The 19,526-nt window shown below is 37.3% G+C and overlaps 3 protein-coding genes across 4 annotated transcripts in view; 1 reads left to right on the top strand and 2 right to left on the bottom strand.

The window, feature by feature from the left end:
* Window positions 1–1,805, top strand: part of LOC116006914 (IAA-amino acid hydrolase ILR1-like 6) — a 5,235-nt gene extending 3,430 nt beyond the window's left edge. The window contains exons 3-5 of the mRNA XM_031247430.1: window positions 700–1,002; window positions 1,085–1,213; window positions 1,296–1,805. Coding sequence (XP_031103290.1) covers window positions 700–1,002; window positions 1,085–1,213; window positions 1,296–1,664 — 801 coding nt within the window. The 3' untranslated portion in view covers window positions 1,665–1,805. The remainder of the gene's footprint in view (window positions 1–699; window positions 1,003–1,084; window positions 1,214–1,295) is intronic.
* On the bottom strand, window positions 1,698–13,259 carry LOC116006913 (kinesin-like protein KIN-7O). Of its 2 annotated transcripts, XM_031247428.1 has the most exons (34): window positions 13,230–13,259; window positions 12,811–13,002; window positions 12,513–12,683; window positions 12,309–12,398; window positions 11,859–11,977; window positions 11,290–11,403; window positions 11,103–11,184; window positions 10,604–10,671; window positions 10,452–10,526; window positions 10,194–10,339; window positions 10,009–10,111; window positions 9,341–9,421; window positions 9,026–9,094; window positions 8,884–8,943; window positions 8,656–8,817; window positions 7,967–8,023; window positions 7,236–7,475; window positions 7,087–7,152; window positions 6,714–6,896; window positions 6,453–6,557; window positions 5,523–5,600; window positions 5,270–5,413; window positions 4,992–5,105; window positions 4,774–4,860; window positions 4,479–4,682; window positions 4,202–4,390; window positions 3,697–3,903; window positions 3,488–3,577; window positions 3,259–3,399; window positions 2,977–3,074; window positions 2,699–2,777; window positions 2,453–2,617; window positions 2,268–2,333; window positions 1,698–2,081 (listed from the first exon to the last, which is right to left on the bottom strand). In XM_031247428.1, the coding sequence occupies exons 3-34, from the start codon at window positions 12,637–12,639 to the stop codon at window positions 1,857–1,859; spliced, it is 3,834 nt and encodes a 1,277-aa protein (XP_031103288.1). In that variant the 5' UTR covers window positions 12,640–12,683; window positions 12,811–13,002; window positions 13,230–13,259; the 3' UTR covers window positions 1,698–1,856. The 2 variants fall into 2 exon arrangements, with proteins under 2 accessions (XP_031103288.1, XP_031103289.1); XM_031247429.1 differs by lacking the exons at window positions 12,309–12,398; window positions 12,513–12,683; window positions 12,811–13,002; window positions 13,230–13,259 and having other exon boundaries at window positions 11,290–11,399; window positions 11,859–11,877.
* A 5,147-nt stretch (window positions 13,260–18,406) lies between these two features.
* On the bottom strand, window positions 18,407–19,342 carry LOC116006813. Its single transcript, XM_031247309.1, has 2 exons — window positions 19,126–19,342; window positions 18,407–19,041 (listed from the first exon to the last, which is right to left on the bottom strand). The coding sequence occupies exons 1-2, from the start codon at window positions 19,340–19,342 to the stop codon at window positions 18,407–18,409; spliced, it is 852 nt and encodes a 283-aa protein (XP_031103169.1).
* Window positions 19,343–19,526: the final 184 nt, after the last annotated feature.

Genomic DNA, 19,526 nt, shown 5'->3' with positions numbered 1-19,526 from the left:
TTTTTTTTCCCCCCCCCCCCCCCCCCCCCAATCATTTTTTGCATCATTACATTAATAGTTAATTCTTATCCTCATTTTCCACTGTTTTTTATTGGATCATAATCAAATTGGGTAATGATAAGAACAACTAAGAGAGAGTCTTAGTTGTACAGTCAAACAAGATGTTAGACCTAACAAGCCAAGTACAAAAGGGACATCTATCTAGAAATGTTTAAAGGTGCAAGTAGCACCACAAAGACCTTTCAAATGTTATGCAAGACTCCCGACAATCCTTCTCACAAGCATTCCCCTTTGAGGGTTAAACTCGTGACTCAGTTTATCTCTTCATGGGACCCAGGATATAATACGACAAGACTGAAAAATCTAGGTCATCAATTAGTTTATTGAATGAGTTCTAGTATATGAATTTCCAAATCTTACTCCCTAAATTTTACTATCTGATGTGGCGGGCGTGACTGTGAGTCCCAATACAAATGTCTGCATCAAGATCTTGTATGTGGAGTAGAAAATGAGAGTACACATAGTATTTTCCTTATTGAATTCCACACATGGGTAAAAAGGAGCTGGGTAATTGAGTACATGGTACAGACTGCAGGAAGTTCTGCTACTTTTTGTCAAAGTAAAATGTCTAACTTAAGCATGACAGCTGCTCAGGTTTTTACTATTCATGCAATTACCTGGTGACATTTCTGTGAACAGGGTACAGTGGTACTGATTTTCCAGCCAGCAGAAGAGGCTGGGAATGGAGCAAAAAGGATGATCAAAGATGGAGCTCTTGACAAAGTGGAGGCCATTTTTGCAGTGCATGTCTCTCATCAGCACCCCACCGGTGTGATTGGATCAAGACCGGGAGCGTTACTGGCTGGCTGTGGCTTTTTTCGGGCTGTGATCACCGGGGGTAAAAAAGGCCTGGCCAGTGTTGACCCTGTGGTTGCTGCCTCTGCTGCTGTTATCAGCTTGCAAGGCATTGTTTCGCGCGAAGCCAACCCGCTAGATGCTCAGGTTTGTGTCGTCTTAACTGAAAATTTGTGCTAATAGGTAATACATTTTGATGAAACTGAAACATGTGAACTTGTTTTACCAGGTGGTCTCAGTGACTTCAGTTGATACTGGGGATTCTCTCCATACCATACCAGAGACTGTTGTTCTTTGTGGCACTTTCAGGGCTTTCTCCAACTCCAATTTCTATCAGCTTCTGAAAAGAATAAGAGAGGTTAGTCAGAGTTTCAAATTATGTATGGAAGAACTAACATTTTACCTCAACCTGAAAAAAGCTCCTGCATCATCTGCAACAGGTCTTTACAGAACAAGCAAGAGTGTTCAGATGTTCAGCGACAGTGGAGTTCTTCGAGGACAAGGACACAATTTATCCTCCAACAGTGAATGAAGAGAGGATGTATGAACACGTGAAGAAGGTCGCTGTGGATTTGGTCGGTCCAACAAATTTCAGAGTGGTTCCACCGATGATGGGTGCAGAAGATTTCTCGTTCTACTCTGAAGTCATACCTGCAGCCTTCTACTACATTGGGATAATGAATGAGACCTTGGGATCAGTGCACACCGGCCACTCACCTCGTTTCATGATCGACGAAGATGTCCTCCACGTAGGTGCAGCAACTCATGCTGCCATTGCTGAAAGATACCTGTACGAGCATGGGACATGAATGAAGAACATAAATAATCCTCAGACTATTAGGTGGCCATGTTCTAATGAATTTGCATTGTCAAGAACCAAATTACAATGTTGCAGAGCTATATGTACAATTTGTAAACATTTGACTCAACAATTTGTACTTTACAAGGTATCTACTCCTAGTCTCCTAGTAGTTTACAGTCTAGGCTACAAAAAATATTCATCAGCTTTTGTGGGCAGCGAGCTGCTTCTTGAGGTTGAGGATTTCATGACCACACGAAGCTAATCGCTGCTTCAATTCTTTTGAAGCAGCCTCAAATTTTTTGTTCATGAACTCCATCTCATCCACCAGTTCTCTGTATCTATCGCGGAATGCCTCTAGCTTTGTGTGTGTCCCGTGAAGTCTCATCCTAAGCTTAGCCCTCGCCTTATTGTTGTTGACTTCATCCTGTTTAAGAGTACAAGAAGGGTTGTCATCAAGAGCATAGAAATCATAAACCAGTACAGCAGTACTAATGCCATTTAAAGGCTACACCTACCTTCCATGTGATAATACAGAACAAATAAATAGAAGCAATGATTGCAAAAGAGAGATATCTTCAAAAGTTGGTACAAAGGTTTTCAATGTGCTTACAGAATGCATCTTGACCTCTAGACTGGCAAGTCTATTCCTTAGTTGCTCCGCTTCAAGCTCTGAATTCTGCATCCAAGCAACAATTACCGTGTTATTGTCAAATTATAAGCAAGATGCATGGAGATATCATTAATGCACACTCTTTGAATAGCACATCAAGTGTTTAATGGAGAACAAGCCAAAACCTGAAGATCATGATTAGAGATTGGTCGTGAATCCAAGTCCCTGATCCGGGCCAATAGAGTCTCTCGTTCTTTGCTAAGCATGCTTAATTCCATCCTAAGTTTTTCTACCTCTTCAATGGTGCTGGAATGCTCCGAGGACATTGCTTCCAGTTGTGATTTCAAAGTCTGAATAGAAGAATAAATTAGCATCCCAGAGAAGCAGTTAATACGAGAAATAGTGATGCTGCAAAATTATTTGAAAATCACCTCTTGTATTTTTGTACTATGTTCCTCGGCAACTCTTAGATCAATTCGCATCTGATCAATCTCCAGTGATTTCTCGTTACTGTAAAAAGGCATCAAAGGTATTTATATCAAGCAGGATCATTCATGCCCAGGGCACCTACACTTAATCAAGCTTTAATAATGCTAGCAAGGGGAAAATCAGAATGGCTATTTATACTTTGTGAAAAACATGGAAAGATTTCATGAGGAAACACATCTAGAAGATTGCACAAGACTAGAAAGCCTAAGATAAGACAAACCTGCAAACTTTTTCAAGTGCGGTGCATCTCTCTGAATTTGTCAAACTTTCTTTGAGGAGCTTGCACTCTTCTCTGTAATTTTCAAGTTCATTTCTCACCTGTATGTAACGTGATTATCAGGATAACAATCTGGATATATAGCACACTATTCTTTAATGTAGGCACTTAAAATTTAGTGAAAACTGGAGACGTCTTGAGACTTGAAAACCAGAAGCAATTTGGAAAAGCATTTTACTATAGAACACCATTCAGCCAGTATTTCTCCATAAGCTTGAAGGTTACCTCGGTCATTGCCTCGGATAAAGAGGCAATCTCAGCATTATATACGTTTGTTTTTTCTTCAATGGCTTCAACTGAAGCTCTTTCCTTGGCCAACCATATAGCCTTTTCCTCCTCTAAAGCTAAAAGGGCATCAGCAAGTTGCTGCGGGAAAATGAAACTATCCATAAATCACATTAATTCAGTAACGGACTCCCAAATACACTTGTTTATGTCATAAGAAATCTCGTACCATTGCCAGGTCCTCCTTTTCTTCAGACAATGTGTTTATAGTGTTTTCCAATCCTTGATGGTGAGACTTAGATTCTTCCAACCTAGATTTCTGTCATAAATAGAAAAAGTTTATTGACAAGAAATCAAGATAGTTTATCGTGTCAACAAGATAGATCCGTTCATATTTAAGGATGCACAAAATGAGTTGTATCAGAACAAAGAACTTACAAGATCCAAAACCTCTTCCTTCAAAGCACTTAGTTCTGCATTTGACACATTGAGTTCATCAGATAGTGTATGTATGTCAGACGCCAAACTGCCAGCTCTAGACTCAGCCTCTTCTTTTTCCTCATTTGCGATTGTTAGTTGCTCTTCCAGAGAAGCAATAGTTGTCTCCATCTCAAATGCAAGGACTTCAAGTTTCTTGTATTCCTCCTACAAAAATAAAGTTAAAAATAGATTGAGAATCTTCATCAATAAAATCAAGCTCAAATATATATTAGTATGTTAGCATGCACTACAAACATACAACAACACATTCTTAGGAAAATAGAAAGGCATAAAAAATATAAGAAAACAGTAAAAAGCCTGCAGTTTGGACTCATTATAGAATGTGCAAGATGAACAATATTTTCAGATATAGCTCACTAATCCTAGTCCCTATACAAAGATAATTAACACAAAATATTTACAAAAATCCTTGACAGTTATGTTCAAGCTAAGTCATTGTTACCTGCATGGTCTGTTCCGCCAAGAAAGCTGCTCCCTTGGCTCTTTTTGCCTCAAATACACTAGAGCTCCTATCAACAACTGAATCTCGTCTTCTCCCAACAATAGAGTCATGTTTGTTTATGTCACGTTCAAGAATAGCTTTCTGGCCATGCAAGATTTTGATTTCCCTCTCAGCACAAGCTTTTTCTCCCTAATGATAACAAAAAGGTTAGGAAAGAAATATGACAAGAGTAAATAAAACAAAAACAAAATCAGATTTCAAGAACCCAGCATCGAACCTCAAGCTTCGTTTTCTCTTGGATGGCATTTTTAAGCTTGGATTCTGTATCTTTTAACTTTGCTTTTGTTTTCTCCAAATCTTTTCTAAGTGATTCCTTTTCCCTAGCTAAGGATGAAGAAGATAAGCTTGAAATTTCCTTTTGAAGACTACGAATCTGAGAAAGGAGTTCAAACTTCTCAGCTTCATATTTTTCTGAGTATTCCTGGAAAGTACTTGCCTATATCAGTAAGAGAACATAGACACCATAGAGGGAGAGAAAAAAAAAGATTAAATAAGAAAGTGACGTAACTTACAACTAATGCATTTTCAGAACTATGAACAACTTTTTGTAGTTGTTCGATCTGAACTTGAAGATCCAAATTTTGGTTGTGCAGTTGAATCTACATTTAAGTTGGTGCATAAAAAAAACACTTAGAAGCCATTTGATATTTTGATTAATGAAAATGTCAGATATTTCTTTATTGTTGACGTAGAGAAATACAGAAAATAATCAACAAGAACGAAAACATACCTTCTCATCCTCAAGTTCGTTGATTTTCACACTCGAGCAAGAAGATATTTTCTCTTGGTTGCTAATTATTGATTTTATTTGCATAGAACTCTCAGGCAGGAAAGACTTTAATTCCTGAAGGTGGAACACCAAAATAATGGTTAACCAAACACACGGATACATATATATATCAGTCACAATTGAAGTGGAGATTGCCTAATTTACACGTTAATGGCATTTCAACTAAAGCAACACATATACACATATTTTATTCAATCCTCATAAGGGATAATACTCACAGCAAGTGAATTGGATATGACAGAGTATGATTGTAAGAGATCATCCATAACTGGAATGACAGAATCAGTAAGGTTTCTTGAATTTTCTACTTCGATCATCATTCCTTGAACTTCTGCCAGAACTTGACTCATAAAGTTTTTCTCCTGAAGGTAGTTCCCATGGGGGAAGGTTATCATGGCGAAATTAACACAGAATCTTAGCATGAGACATGAGAGTACAAGAATGGAACTTTGAATAAAATATTGAACTTACTTCTGCAAATTGCACTGAAGCAAGTTGCTCCTTGGCCTCCTTAGCCTCCTCTTTTGCACCCAAAAGCTCTTGATAAACCTAATATAAATAATAATAATAAAATAATCTAAGAACAATACTTTATAAAATTATAAACTATACGCTCTCAATCCCTATTGGTAGTGCTTTTGACTGCTATTTCTTCCCAAGTTCCCTATTGGCAAGATGACCTTATTTGTCCTCCATTCTAAGCAGTAGCAAGATGAGAAAAAAAAATGTTCTTATTAATTTTTCTTTTTTTTCATATTAGTGGCATGATACATATCCGATCTGCAATCATCAATGATCAAAGATTTCCAGTGAAAAAGTCCACAAGTGTAAACAAAACAAATTAATAAAGATAGAAATGCAGATTCCCAAACAAAAAAGAAAGGAAATTCAATTCCATTGTTTTTATAGCATCTGAGAGCCAAATAGTCAATCAGATTCATACTATAACAGTGTTCATATGACTTCCATAGTTCATTACAATTGTCTCGAGATTCACTCAAAGTGAAAAGTTAATATGTTCACTGTTTGTAAGAAACATGAGTAAACTTTTTAAAATATTTGACATAATGCAATTTAATTATTGAATATTATATATCTACCAATAAGGGGATATAGCCAGGTAGGTCAATAAGTCAAGTATTTTTAAATGAACTTAAAAGGAACACAGACCAAAAAATCCAAATTACATATTAAACAAGCAGTTCCTTAAAGAGGGAAAATGTATTTATGGTGAACAAACTTCTATTATTGGAACTTGGAAGAACTAAGTATTGAACCTATGTAATTAACTTATTAATACTCTGTCACAAATGTCAACATTTTGCTCAGCTATTTCTCTAGACTAACTAGCCTATTCAGAATACATCGAAATTTGAAGCACAAAATTTTATTCCTGGTTACCTCTTCATACTTCTCCCTTGCAGATATGGTTTGTTCAGTTGCTAACTCAACTACACTGTCCAAACTTTCTTGGTTTGAGGATCTCTCCATCTCTAACACTCTGATCTGAATAAGACCAACTATGATTTAGTATAATGCAGAAAATACATTAGTACAAAACAAGTTAGCAGCATTTAGATGCTAATTTATGAAAAAGAGGCAAAAGGTTGAAACAATTATAAAGATATGATAGGAAATAAAGGGAACCTAATTGAGGAACACCTTTTCATGGAGCTGCTTAATAACAAGTATAGCTTCTGGCTCCATTAAATATTTGTTCCCCATCAAGTGAATCGTATCATTGTTATATTGCATGGAACTATCATTACATTTTTCAATCAGATCAGCCTCAACTCCAGCAATCTTCCTTGTTAAATAGTCAATTTGTATCTCACTCACAGTTTTCTAGCAAAAGTGAAGACAAGCATGTAATTCAATTAAAGGAAGCCCTTCACGGGATTAATATTAATAGAGAATAGTCTTGAGACTATATAAGAGGTCATCTCAAGTTCAATCCCCATTCCCCTTGAGTATATTAAAAAGAATGAAAGTTTTTCAATACTATTATAGAATAAAAACCAAATAAATGTATTACATGTGCTTCAAATTCTAAAAGCAATTCCTCATATTCTGATTGCATATCAACTGATCTTCTGTCCTCCTGCCAGGGGGAAAAAGAATGATGTTAAAGCACATAATCACAAAGTGAACACACTTTAAATGATAAAAGAGCATAAGATTAACTGTTTGTAAGCTTTTCTTCCTAGGAGCCCCCTTTCTCCTGTTAGTAACATGCACCAAAGCTTGTTGGTCAGGAACACTACAGTCTTCTGATAGCATATTCATAAAATCCCCTTCTTGATTGGAAGAGTTATCCACAGAATCAGGAACAAATAGTTCTTCAAAAGGAAGAAGAGGTTCCAGGTCAAGTCCTGCTCTAATGGGTCTGACTGCAGAAAGATCTCCTTTAACCGTCGAACACAACTGAAGAGTCAAAGAATAGTATCAATTTAAGTTCAGGTAAATAAATAAATAAATAAAAAGAAGAAGAAGAGAAGTCTAAAATTTCTCAAAATATTCATGGAGAAAGAGCTTATGAATACAGGAATTCTGAATACAAGGAAAATTGAAATAAGATTCATATATTAATTGATAGAGGAATGAATATATGAGATTGTAAATGCATGAATTCTGAATACAAGGAAATTTGAAATAGGGTTCCCTCTATCAGTTAACATAGGAATGAATACCAAAGATTATGATTGCAGGTTCTTTTATTATGTGGTGGTCACAATAATTCAATTTATGCAGCAATTAAGGGAAGTCAGATGGAGATAATTTATCATACTCAAAGTTGCACTAGTAGTTGCATTATTTTTCTAAGTGCAGTCATTTGATACTTGATAATTAGATCTGATCTGACAAAAAATGCATCATAACACTATAATGATACAAAACAAGACACAAAATCATACCTCCTTCGAATTCATCCGTGAAAGGTTACCTGGACACCATGTATCACGTCTTTTATCCTACAATTGGTAAAACATCAAATCCAATTATATAAAAAGAAAGCTGCAGGCATCTAATAAAGTTTATGGCAAAAGATCAATAATAAAATAAAATTTAAAAAAAAAAATAGTGAAGGCACTAGGAAATTTGCATAACTAAAAGCTAACTAAGATAGCAACTGAGAGGGAAAAAAATCATATGGAATAAACCAATTTCATGGCCTAAAGTCACTAATAAATTGTTCCTAGTATTAAATCACAAAAATTGAGACACAAATGAAGCTAACTTAAAGCAAAATGATCAAAATGCTTGTGGAGTTATAAAATCCAGCACTAACTACTATTAAAGGGATCACCTAGAATATTCAATCTATGATCTAATTCGTCACGTTGAAAAGATAGATGTGCCAGAAGAGTATTCAGATGCAGAGCTGTTCACTCATAGCAATACTGTAATAAGATATTAACAACAATATTTTAAAGACTGACAAGGGGGGGCCCAGTTGTTTATCATTACCAATCAATGAAAAGTAATGAAAAAAAATTCCAGGAACAGAAGACCTTTTAGATATCATCACGGTGCACAAATTATTCCTGAATTCTCTACATAATCAGCAAAACTATATTGGGAAGACTTGGAAAGACCAACAAACCTTCTTATAGACATCACGGCTCTCATCCCTATTAGAGCACAAGACCATTGTACTTAAGTTTTCAATCTTTTTCGCTTGTTCTTGCAGCCTCTTGTCCCTTTCTGCTTGAGCTTTCTTTTCTTCTTCCAATTCTAATGCAATCCGTTCCCTCTCCAATTCACTCTACAGAGAGAAAGCTGTAAGTTTAAGGTTATGGCAATCGCTCAAAACACTAGAAAATAAGTGAACCTTCAACAAAGTGTTCCGCAAATTGAGTATTTCTTCTTCAAGATGTTCGGAAGGTGAAGCCTATAATAGAGTATATAAGCTAGTCAGCAGTTGAAAGCAAGTATCTGAAAATGAAATCATGAGCATGAATACTTAGCACAACCTGCAACTTAGCTCGAAGCTCCTCAATCTCTTTCTTTTGGCGCTTGAGTAAAGCAGCATCAGTCATTATCTATAATTAAAACATGAAGTAGATTCAGAAATCAGAATCACAGAAAAGAAAACTCTTTACAAAGCTAAAAGGCAAAGGGAGCAGAAAGTGGTACAACTACAATAGTAATCAAAGAACAAAAATTTTAACAAGGCTAGAAATCAGCAAATGCAGGGCTCAAGCAACAAGTCCACTCTGAATTTGCAAGAAAGCCAAAAGCTAATAAAGAAGTATAATCATGTGTAGAATGTTTCTCAAGAGCATAACCTCATTAACATGAACACTGTTTGTAACACGTAATGCCCTGCTTGCAAATTGAAGACTACTCTTAGTCTCATCAGCATGAACCTGTAATAAGTCAGAGATAAAATGAAAAATCATTTGACAATTATAATAACACAGCTATGAAAAATAAGAAAAAGAAAGAAGCACCAAACAAGAGCTTCCTTATAAAATGGTGGTCCAGATAATAGGCCAATCAAGCATGAAAGAACAATGTCAATGGGTAGACATATTTGCTAGAATTTCTGTCCCTATCCTCTTATTTTTAGATTTTAAAACAAAAATCATTCTTGACATTCTTTCTGTGGACAAAATAAATTAGAATGGATCCACAGTAACAAAGTGAGATTAGTCCAATCAATTATGGTTCTGCACAATAGTCACAATCCTTTATTTTCTCATTTCTATTATGTAGCCTGAACAGGTCTATCAAGTTTAGGAACTCATACTATCTGGTAGGGATTGTCATAGACTAAACAATACTAAAGAGTGACTCAATGCAGATGAAATGGACCGCACTTTTTTATTCAGTACTTCCGTTGCTTCAGTCAGTCTCATCCTACCTAAACTATATCAAAAATGCAATATATTTGATTGGAGTATGCAAGAGAATTGTCAGTAAAATCATAATTTACGAACTTTTTAAGTGTTACCTGAGCAAGAGTAATGTTGCATATAATTGCAGTATTTGCATTTCCACCCAATGCTGGCTGCAAAATACGTGTGAGCTTGCTGTCTCGATAAGGAACATGGCCACTGAAAGGATCAGAGTGATGCATTACAAATGTGACAAGGGAAACTCTCCCCAAGTCATGTGTCCAGCAATTCTCAAACTTACCCTTGGCTCTCAGCACCTTCACTTAGCTTTTTTATAACAGTTCCTAAAGTCATCAGGCTCTTGTTGATATGAGAGCCTTCTTTCAAACGAACGCCTTCAGCTCCAGTCTTAGCAGCTCGTTCTGAACCAGCAAGATCCACTAAATTCTAAAAGAAGAAGACACAAAGGGTTAATACCAAATATATTGTAGAAGAGAAAGTAAAAATAAATGGATAACAGTAATTAGATAGTAAAATATAACACATCCCAACTACATACCAGAGCAGATACACGAACTGCATCACATGAATTATCTGCAGGCGTATGTTCAGCCTTCTGCCTGCTCTCAATTATCTATATGACCAGATGTGTTAAGCATTTGAACTTACTTTTTAAATCATGAAATGCCATTCAAAAGAACAATTACCTACCATACGAAAAATTGTATGAGACCTACTGCTATGCAAGTTCATATTTGTTTCTCCTGTATGACGATGAACTGCAAAATATATAGAAACAAGAGAACTAAAATGGTTATCCTTTGCCGGAAGCACTTTACAAGAAGATGGTGAAATCTTCCTCAATCTTTTATTGGTGGGGTACTGGGGTCAAATATAAGAGGACGAATCTTGGTGAGGTCAAATATATCAGAAGCAAATTTTGAGTGACAGACTTATTAGAAAGTGTGTTATTCCAAAAAGATTTTATATAAATAAAATAAATAAATAAATAGAATAATTTAATATACTTTCAATTGAAAACATTTTATGTATAGGTCATATGAAACTATTTATATTTATCATTTTATCAAGTAGGAAACTGATATAAATAAATAAAATCAACTTCAAATAAGTAACAACGTAGATGTGAGGCAAGAAAGATTGAGAGAGTTGACAAGAAACAAAAGTCAAACTGTCAACAAGAACTCACATTCTCCAAACTCCATAAGCTCAAGTACTTGTTCTGGGGAAGCAACAATCTCTTCCCTCAAACCAGCAACAAATATTCCACGCTTCATGTGGGATGGGATGAAGACGGAGAGGGAGAAAATTGGATTAAATTATGGAAGGAATGAAGCGTTTATATGAGTAGATGAAAAAGGAGGTAAACCAACTACCTCAATACTTTCATGGATCTGTAATCTCCAATGCTCAGGGGCCAACAAATCATTTATTTCCTCATTATAAATTTCCATATAGGACATCCGTAAAAGAAATTCTCGATCCACTGCCTAAAAATACAAGGATAAATTTAAATTGATGATACATTTCCTAAAAGAAAAAGAATGAATTTAAATTCAAATCTATTAAAATTCATTAATGTAGATGCTGACTCTTTTATAAATATTTACATTTGAAAGTGGATTTTATCTCCATCAAACTCTCAATCCACAATGAAATTTATAGAGATGAGCATAGTGAAATTTGGAAACATCCTACACAGAAAAAATGATTGAGCACTAATGGCAATGAACTGATAGCTATCAGTTGCTAATGTAAGACAAAGGAATTAGTAAAATAATGCTAATCAAACGACTAAAACACCATGAGTCCTGAATTATATACTTGAAAGAAGCCCCACTACCCTTTCTTTTATATTAGAGGTTTCCTTAAGATTTAATTTAGGTAAAGTGTAGTTCTGTGATGACAACTAAAAATAAGATTTTAAATAGACAATTGCAACTACCTCTTGTATGAAATTAAAAAGATCATGCACGGCCAGAGGGATGACTCCTGGTTCAGAACTTGAACCTCGCATAGTATGTGTCTTTCCACTGCTTGTTTGTCCATATGCAAAGACAGTTCCTATACAAAACAGCATATAGGTATGTAAGTAGATTACAAAATAGATACTAAAATAATAACGAGGAGACTTGTAAAAGAAATGCTGGGCAATTAATTCAAATCACATAAAATGGGAATAGAGTGACTCAAAATATTTTAACTATGTACTACTAATGGCTTGTGTCATTGTCACTCCATCTAAGCACCACTCTAAAGCCAATAAAAGCAAATCATAATTCATAAGGCAATCTAAGGTGGTGCAAATTTAAGATAATAAGGTTATTAAAAATAATATATGCATTATAAATTACTCAAATATTGCAAAAATATAAGTAAATAGAAGTTAGAGTACCATTAAATCCTTGGACAGCAGCTGAAACAATGTCCTTAGTGCGAGCATTGTAGACATCTACTGTCTTGCATTCCTCCCCAAATATCTTATCTAAATAACAAAAATGAAACAAACTTCTAGATTTATTGTTTTAGCATTTCAAAAATGTTTTTTTAAATGATGCTGGGGAATAAAAAGTCAAGTTTAAGGAAACAAAATCAGTACCAAAATCAAATTTTGCTGATGGTGGATTGGAAAAGAAAATGGAGTTGTCGGAGATTCGCCAAGGACTGGTCTTAGCTTCTTCCGGAGAGAGCGGTCTAGCCCTAACTGCTACATGAATTCTCTCCATGTTTTCTCCAACTTCACTCTGCAGTGTTCTCACTCAACCAAGCCCTAATATTTTGAAATTTTACAAGTAGTTATAGCAAATTGATACAATGCTGAAAATTTATGAAGTCCTGAGCAAGGTTAAATCAAATGGAGGACTTCAAAAATAAAAAATAAAAAATAAAAAGCTAACCTGTGGAAGAAAAGTAAGCAGTTTGTTTCAACCAGGCACCAATGCGTTGAATCTACAAATGAACAAAAATTCAACCGATACTCGAATATGCTCTTTGGCTGAGGTTTCAGTATTTCACTCACTGTTCGGAGCTCTTAGGCTGAGGTTTCAGGCTTTCAGCATTTCACTCGCTGGTCGGAGTAGGTGAGGTTACTGAAAGTCCAAAGAATTCCCCTTTTTTGGTTAGGATTTGATTCTATCAAATTTTAGGGCGTCCTTATTTTCCCGCCTTTTTCATCTCACACTTCTGCTTATTCCATTTTTGTCCCATCATTTAATATTTTAACTAATTTTATCGCTAATTTTAAAACCCAAAAAAAAACACACACAAATTCCACTTTCAAAAATAAACTTTTGCCATCAAGAAAGTCATATTTCACCTTACTGTTGCGCCCGCGGAAGTGGGATAGATCAGATTGCAACAATAATTTGAGAAAGAAAAATAAATGAGGCACAGATTTTACGTGGAAAACCCCTAAACAAATTAGGGTAAAAACCATGGGCAAGGGTAGAAGAATTTCACTATGAGAAAATAGGAGTTACAACCACTCTCTAACTAACAAGGAGAAAACAAGGATAATTCTCTCTTGCTAGGAAGGAGAAATACACTCAACAAACTCTCTAATATCTCTATTATATGAGGGAAGAATAGAATGATTTGGGATGACAAGAATGGCAAATGACCTCCCTATTTATAGTTGTAGATTTGGGGTCATTTTGTAGTTAGCCTAAAATGTAGGGACCAAACAATAAATAGTTTTGTTCAAACTTTGTAGGTGCCTAACATTCCTAACTCCATTTAAATATTGTAGCTTGCCAAACTTTGTGTGCTACCTAATGTGACTGCTGCCAACATTCTCTGCCGACAATCTCCCACTTGAAGATTAGATTGTAAAAATCATATATTCACACCATTCTTTCTACCTTGCACTTTCCATGTCGCTTACGTCTCTATCAGGCCACAGGAAGATCGACACCAAGTAAACTTATCAACATTGATTACCTTTGTTAGGAAATCTGCTACGTTGTCCGTGGTATGGATTTTCTGCAAATCTACTGTCCCTTCTTCCACCTTCTCTCGGATGAAATGGTACTGCACTCGTATGTGTTTCGTCCTTGAATGAAATGCAGGATTCCTTGCTAGATGCAAGGCACTCTGACTATCACAAAACAAAGAGACAAACTCTTGTTTGTGCCCGAGCTCCTCCAATAGCATTTTCAACCAAATTGCTTCTTTACTGGCTTGTGTAGCTGCTACATATTCTGCTTCTGTTGTTGACGTAGCCACAACTGCTTGCAGTTTTGAAACCCAGCTTACAGCTCCACCAGCAACTTTGAACACATACCTTGTCGTAGATTTACTTTTATCCAAATCCCCTGCATAGTCAGAATCCACATACCCGTTGATAAGAAAGTCTGATCCTCCATAACATAATGCAACATCTGAGGTCCCCTTGATGTATCTTAGGATCCTCTTTACACAGTTCCAATGCTCTCTGCCTGGATTCGCCATGTACCGACTAACTACTCCCACTGCTTGCGCAATGTCTGGTCTTGTACATATCATAGCGAACATTAGACTCCCCACCGCTGATGCATACGGTACTCGAGACATCTCCTTCCTTCCTTCTTCATTGCTAGGACTCATACTTGAGGATACTTTGAGATTAATAGGAAGAGGGGTAGAAATTGGCTTACAATCTTGCATGCTGAAACGTGACAAGATTTTCTTTAAATAATTCTTTTGAGAAAGCCAAATCTTCCTATTACCTCTGTCTCGGTGAATTTGCATCCCTAGAATCTTGTTTGCTGGTCCCAAGTCCTTCATTTCAAATTCCCTAGCCAGTTGTGCCTTCAATTCATCAATGTGATCTTTGTTGGGGCCTGCGACCAACATGTCATCTACATACAACAGCAATATAACAAAGTTATCTTTTCCAAACCTCTTGAAATATGCACAAGGGTCTGCATTCAGTCTGTTGTATCCAAGGCACATGATGAAGGAATCAAATCTCTTATACCAACACCTTGGCGCCTGCTTTAAACCGTACAGAGATTTGTTCAAACTGCAAACCAAGTTCTGATTCTATTTGTCTTCAAATCCTTCAGGCTGGAGCATATATATCTCTTCTTCAAGATCTCCATGAAGAAAAGCTGTTTTCACATCTAGCTGCTCTAGATGTAAGTTGAATGTAGCACACATCGCCAAAACTACACGAACTGTTGTTAGTCGAACCACAGGTGAAAATATTTCATTGAAATCAATACCTTCTTTCTGAGCATATCCCTTCACCACCAGTCTTGCACGATACCGCTCCACTTGATCGTCACCATTCCTTTTGATTTTGAAGACCCATTTGTTACCAATTGGCTTCCTTCCTTGTGGTAGTGGCACAAGTTCCCATGTATTATTTTTATGGAGAGCTTCTATTTCTTCCTGCATTGCTGCCGTCCATTGAGAAACATCTGAGCTGTTTATCGCCTCCTGAAAGGTTGATGGCTCACCATCCTCTGTTAGAAGGCAGTATGCAACATTCCCTTCCATAACATAATCTGAGTGCCAAGTGGGACATCTTCTTTCACGGTCTGATTGACGAGTTGTTAGAGCTCTAGAGCGTTCTGGTTCTGGTTCCTCGTGCGCCGGTTCTGCTTCAGAAGAATCTTGTTCAAATTCCTCCTCTACCTGTATCTGAGTAGTTTCTGGCTTCTCTTTTTCCGTGCTATCATCAACTTCTCCTCTTTGTAGCTTGTCCTCTACAAAGATAACATCCCTGCTGATGACAACTTTGTGGGCAGTGGGATCCCACAAGCGATACCCCTTAACTCCATCAGCATACCCCAAGAATCTACATTTCCTGGACTTCGGATCCAACTTTGTAATTTCCTGGGCATTGTACATTGCATACACAATGCTTCCAAATATATGGAGGTTTGAATAATCAACAGGCTTACCAGTCCACATCTCTATTGGTGTCTTCAGCTCGATTGCAGTTGATGGAGCTCGATTCACCAAATAACAGGTGGTATTGACTGCTTCTGCCCAGAATGATTTTTCTAAGCCCGCAGCCCTCAACATTGCTCTTGTCCTTTCCAGCAAGGTTCTGTTCATCCGCTCTGCCACTCCATTTTGTTGAGGAGTGTATGCCACTGTGAACTGCCTTTTGATGCCTTCCTTTTTGTAGAAGTTATCAAATTCCTCACTTGTATATTCCCCTCCATTATCTGTCCTGAAACACTTGATCTTCTTCCCGGAATCAAGTTCCACCCGTGCTTTGAAGGCTTTGAAAGTCGCAAACACATCTGACTTTCTCTTGATAGGGTACACCCAGCATCTCCTAGAGTAATCGTCGATGAATGAGACAAAATACTTTGCCCCTCCTAGGGATGGAACCGGTGCTTGCCACACATCAGAGTGAACCAATTCTAGAACAACCTTGCCTCTAGAATTTGATGTGCTGAATTTAAGACGATGCTGCTTACTTGTTATACAATGCTCACACAAAGGAAGTGATACCTTTGTTAACCCCGGAAGTAGCTTTTGCTCCACAAGAATCTTCATTCCTTGTTCTGACATGTGCCCAAGTTTCTGATGCCATAGCAGCGTAGAGTCTGGACTACATGCGGCAACCGATGCCTCTGCTTCTTGCAAAGTCTCTCCCTTCAGCATGTATAAATTTGCAGCTATCTTCTCCCCTTTCATCACCACAAGCGCTCCTTGGAAAATCTTCATGACTCCTTTCTGTGTTTCAATCTTGGTTGCACTATTATCCAATATTCCATAGGATAATAGATTTTTCTTCAGGCCCTTCACGTGCCGCACATCCTGAACAGTTTGGACTGTTCCATCGTACATCTTCAGCTTGATGGTTCCAATGCCGATAATCTCCAAGGCATGATCGTCGCAGCTGTACATAGATCCTCCTAAGATTGGTTCATAATGATGGAACCATTCTCTCCTTGAGGTCATGTGATATGTGGCTCCCGAGTCTATAAGCCATATATCCGCGAACCTTTTTCTGCCTTCCCTAGCTATTGGTGCTTCGCAACAAAGAGCACTTCCATCATCTGAGGTACTTGCAACATTTCCTTGAGGATTGGAATTTTGAGGTAAATTCCAACAATCTTTCTTCAGGTGACCCTTCTTTCCACAGTTGTAACACTTTAAATTCTTCTTACTTGATTTTGATCTACCACGACCACTGCTTTGGCCACGTTCTGTTGACCTTCCTCTCATCACCGTTAACGCCTCTGCCTGTTGCAGATTGACTTGTCTGTCCTCCTTGTTCTTGCGCCGACTTTCTTCTTCAAGAACCGCAGCTGCAACATCATCGAAGACTAGATAGTCTGTAAGGATGTTGTTTGTTAAGTTGATGATGAGCTGATCATACGAATCAGGTAGACTCTGAAGTAGAAATTCCGCACGCTCCTGTGACTCTATTTTACAGCTTAGAGATGTAAGCTGGGAAAATAGAGTATTCAGCGTATTTAAGTGTTCCGTCACTGAAGTAGATTCTGACATACGAAGAGTATATAATTTCCTCTTAAGGAAAATTTTGTTGTGCAGTGACTTGGCCTCGTACAACCGGTTGAGGTGATCCCAAATCTCCTTGGCCGTCTTCTTCTCCTCGATGCTTGACAATACTCCATCTGCTATTGATAGGTATAGATCCGCCATAGCATCCTCGTTCATCTCGCTCCATTTTTGTCATCAGTAAAATCCACCGGCCTTTCACTGATAGCTGCTAGACAGTTGTCTTTCCTCAGGATAGCCTTCACCTTCAATTTCCACAATGAGAAATTTTTCCCATTGAATTTTTCAATCTCAAATTTCGCTGCCATATTGTTCTTGAAACAAATTCTGAACAATATATCTGAAGGCTCTGATACCAATTGTTGCGCCAGCGGAAGTGGGATAGATCAGATTGCAACAATAATTTGAGAAAGAAAAATAAATGAGGCACAGATTTTACGTGGAAAACCCCTAAACAAATTAGGGTAAAAACCATGGGCAAGGGTAGAAGAATTTCACTATGAGAAAATAGGAGTTACAACCACTCTCTAACTAACAAGGAGAAAACAAGGATAATTCTCTCTTGCTAGGAAGGAGAAATACACTCAACAAACTCTCTAATATCTCTAGTATATGAGGGAAGAATAGAATGATTTGGGATGACAAGAATGGCAAATGACCTCCCTATTTATAGTTGTAGATTTGGGGTCATTTTGTAGTTAGCCTAAAATGTAGGGACCAAACAATAAATAGTTTTGTTCAAACTTTGTAGGTGCCTAACATTCCTAACTCCATTTAAATATTGTAGCTTGCCAAACTTTGTGTGCTACCTAATGTGGCTGCTGCCAACATTCTCTGCCGACACTTACAATCTCACCAGACTTCAAAATTTTAGAACATAAAAAGTTAATTTTTGCATTTTCTTTTTTTTTTTTGAAGATAAAGGATATGATTCATTATGAAAGTCCAAGCTCAAAACGTGAGCAATGGAAGGGAAAGGAACAGTGAAACAGTCCGTACGATCAGTCATGGATAAGGCTTCCCGAGCTAAGCAATGGCAACCCTATTCGCAGATCGTTTAGCAAACAAAAAGCTTAAGTTAACATAACTAGAAGCTATTTTTCTAATGTCATCAAAAATAAGTTGGAGAGAGGAAGCTAAATCAAAATCATGAAGAATGCCATTAACAACAAGTTGGCAATCACTCTCCACTTGTATATTATCAAACTGCAGGCTCTTAGTCCACTTCAATGCCTCTCGGATACTGATCGCTTCTGCTTCATCAGGGCGATAAACTCCATTCCATGGAAGGCGGCAAGCAGCGATGAAACAACCCTCGGAATTGCGAAGAACAAAGCCGAAACCCATGTTGTGGTTACTTTGATCGATAGCAGCATCAGTATTAAGTTTAAGCAACCCATGTGGGGGCTTGGACCAAGTAGTGGCTGCATGCAACCTGTCAATGGGATTAGCAGTAGTGTGAACAGATGACCACTCAAACAAAAAGTTTAATGCATAGTGACAGATAAAAGGGGCTGGGAGGATAGTGCTATTCCAAATCTTTTCATTTCTGGCATCCCAGATTTTCCAGCAGATAGTAATGATCTTGCAGACTGCATTGTTAGTTTTGGTGGTAAAGATATGCTCCAGCCATTCGAGAAAAGTTGTTGGAGAATGATAATCTATATCTCCAAGAATGTTTCAGCATTCCCTAGCAAGAGGGCATCTCACAAATAAGTGGCAGGAGGACTCTTCATCAGTATTACAAATTTGACAGTGGTCCGGAACATTAATATGTCTAGATCTTAACCGATCATGAGTAGGCAGAGAGTCTGAGCAAAGCTGCCAGAAGAATGTTTTTATTTTCGGTGGCAACATGAATTTCCAAGCCTTTGTCCAGAAAGGTATGACGGCCAACTGGGAATTAGCGGCGAGAGCCTTATAGCAGCTTTTAACAGTATAGACACCCTTAGCGTCCTCCATCCAAATGAGCTTATCGGGCACCTTAGAATCCGGGAGGGGTATGCTTTGAATCAGGAGCCGATCATTATAATCAAACAGGTTATACGCACATTTTTTGGGCTAATATGTGTTATTTAAGATTTGATTTTGATTTATTATGTTTTTTTACTCGCACCAATAATTATACATTAACAATGCATTATAT

The sequence above is a fragment of the Ipomoea triloba genome, chromosome 15 (genome assembly GCF_003576645.1).
Source record: "Ipomoea triloba cultivar NCNSP0323 chromosome 15, ASM357664v1".
In the NCBI taxonomy this organism is placed as follows: Eukaryota; Viridiplantae; Streptophyta; class Magnoliopsida; order Solanales; family Convolvulaceae; genus Ipomoea; species Ipomoea triloba.
This window is presented reverse-complemented; position numbering and strand designations above follow the sequence as displayed.

Bases quoted from the DNA above. Each gene is read 5' to 3' on its own strand.
- LOC116006913 (XM_031247428.1), bottom strand. From the start codon at position 12,639: ATGGAGAGAATTCATGTAGCAGTTAGGGCTAGACCGCTCTCTCCGGAA. The intron at 8,024-8,655 runs GTTTGTTGGTCT...TACCAATTGTAG, and splicing joins GCCGTGATGTCTATAAGAAG to GATAAAAGACGTGATACATG. The intron at 3,400-3,487 runs GTACGAGATTTC...ATTTTCCCGCAG, and splicing joins AAAAGGAGGACCTGGCAATG to CAACTTGCTGATGCCCTTTT.
- LOC116006813 (XM_031247309.1), bottom strand. From the start codon at position 19,342: ATGGAGGACGCTAAGGGTGTCTATACTGTTAAAAGCTGCTATAAGGCT. The intron at 19,042-19,125 runs GTAATACTGATG...TTGGAGATATAG, and splicing joins TCCGGACCACTGTCAAATTT to ATTATCATTCTCCAACAACT.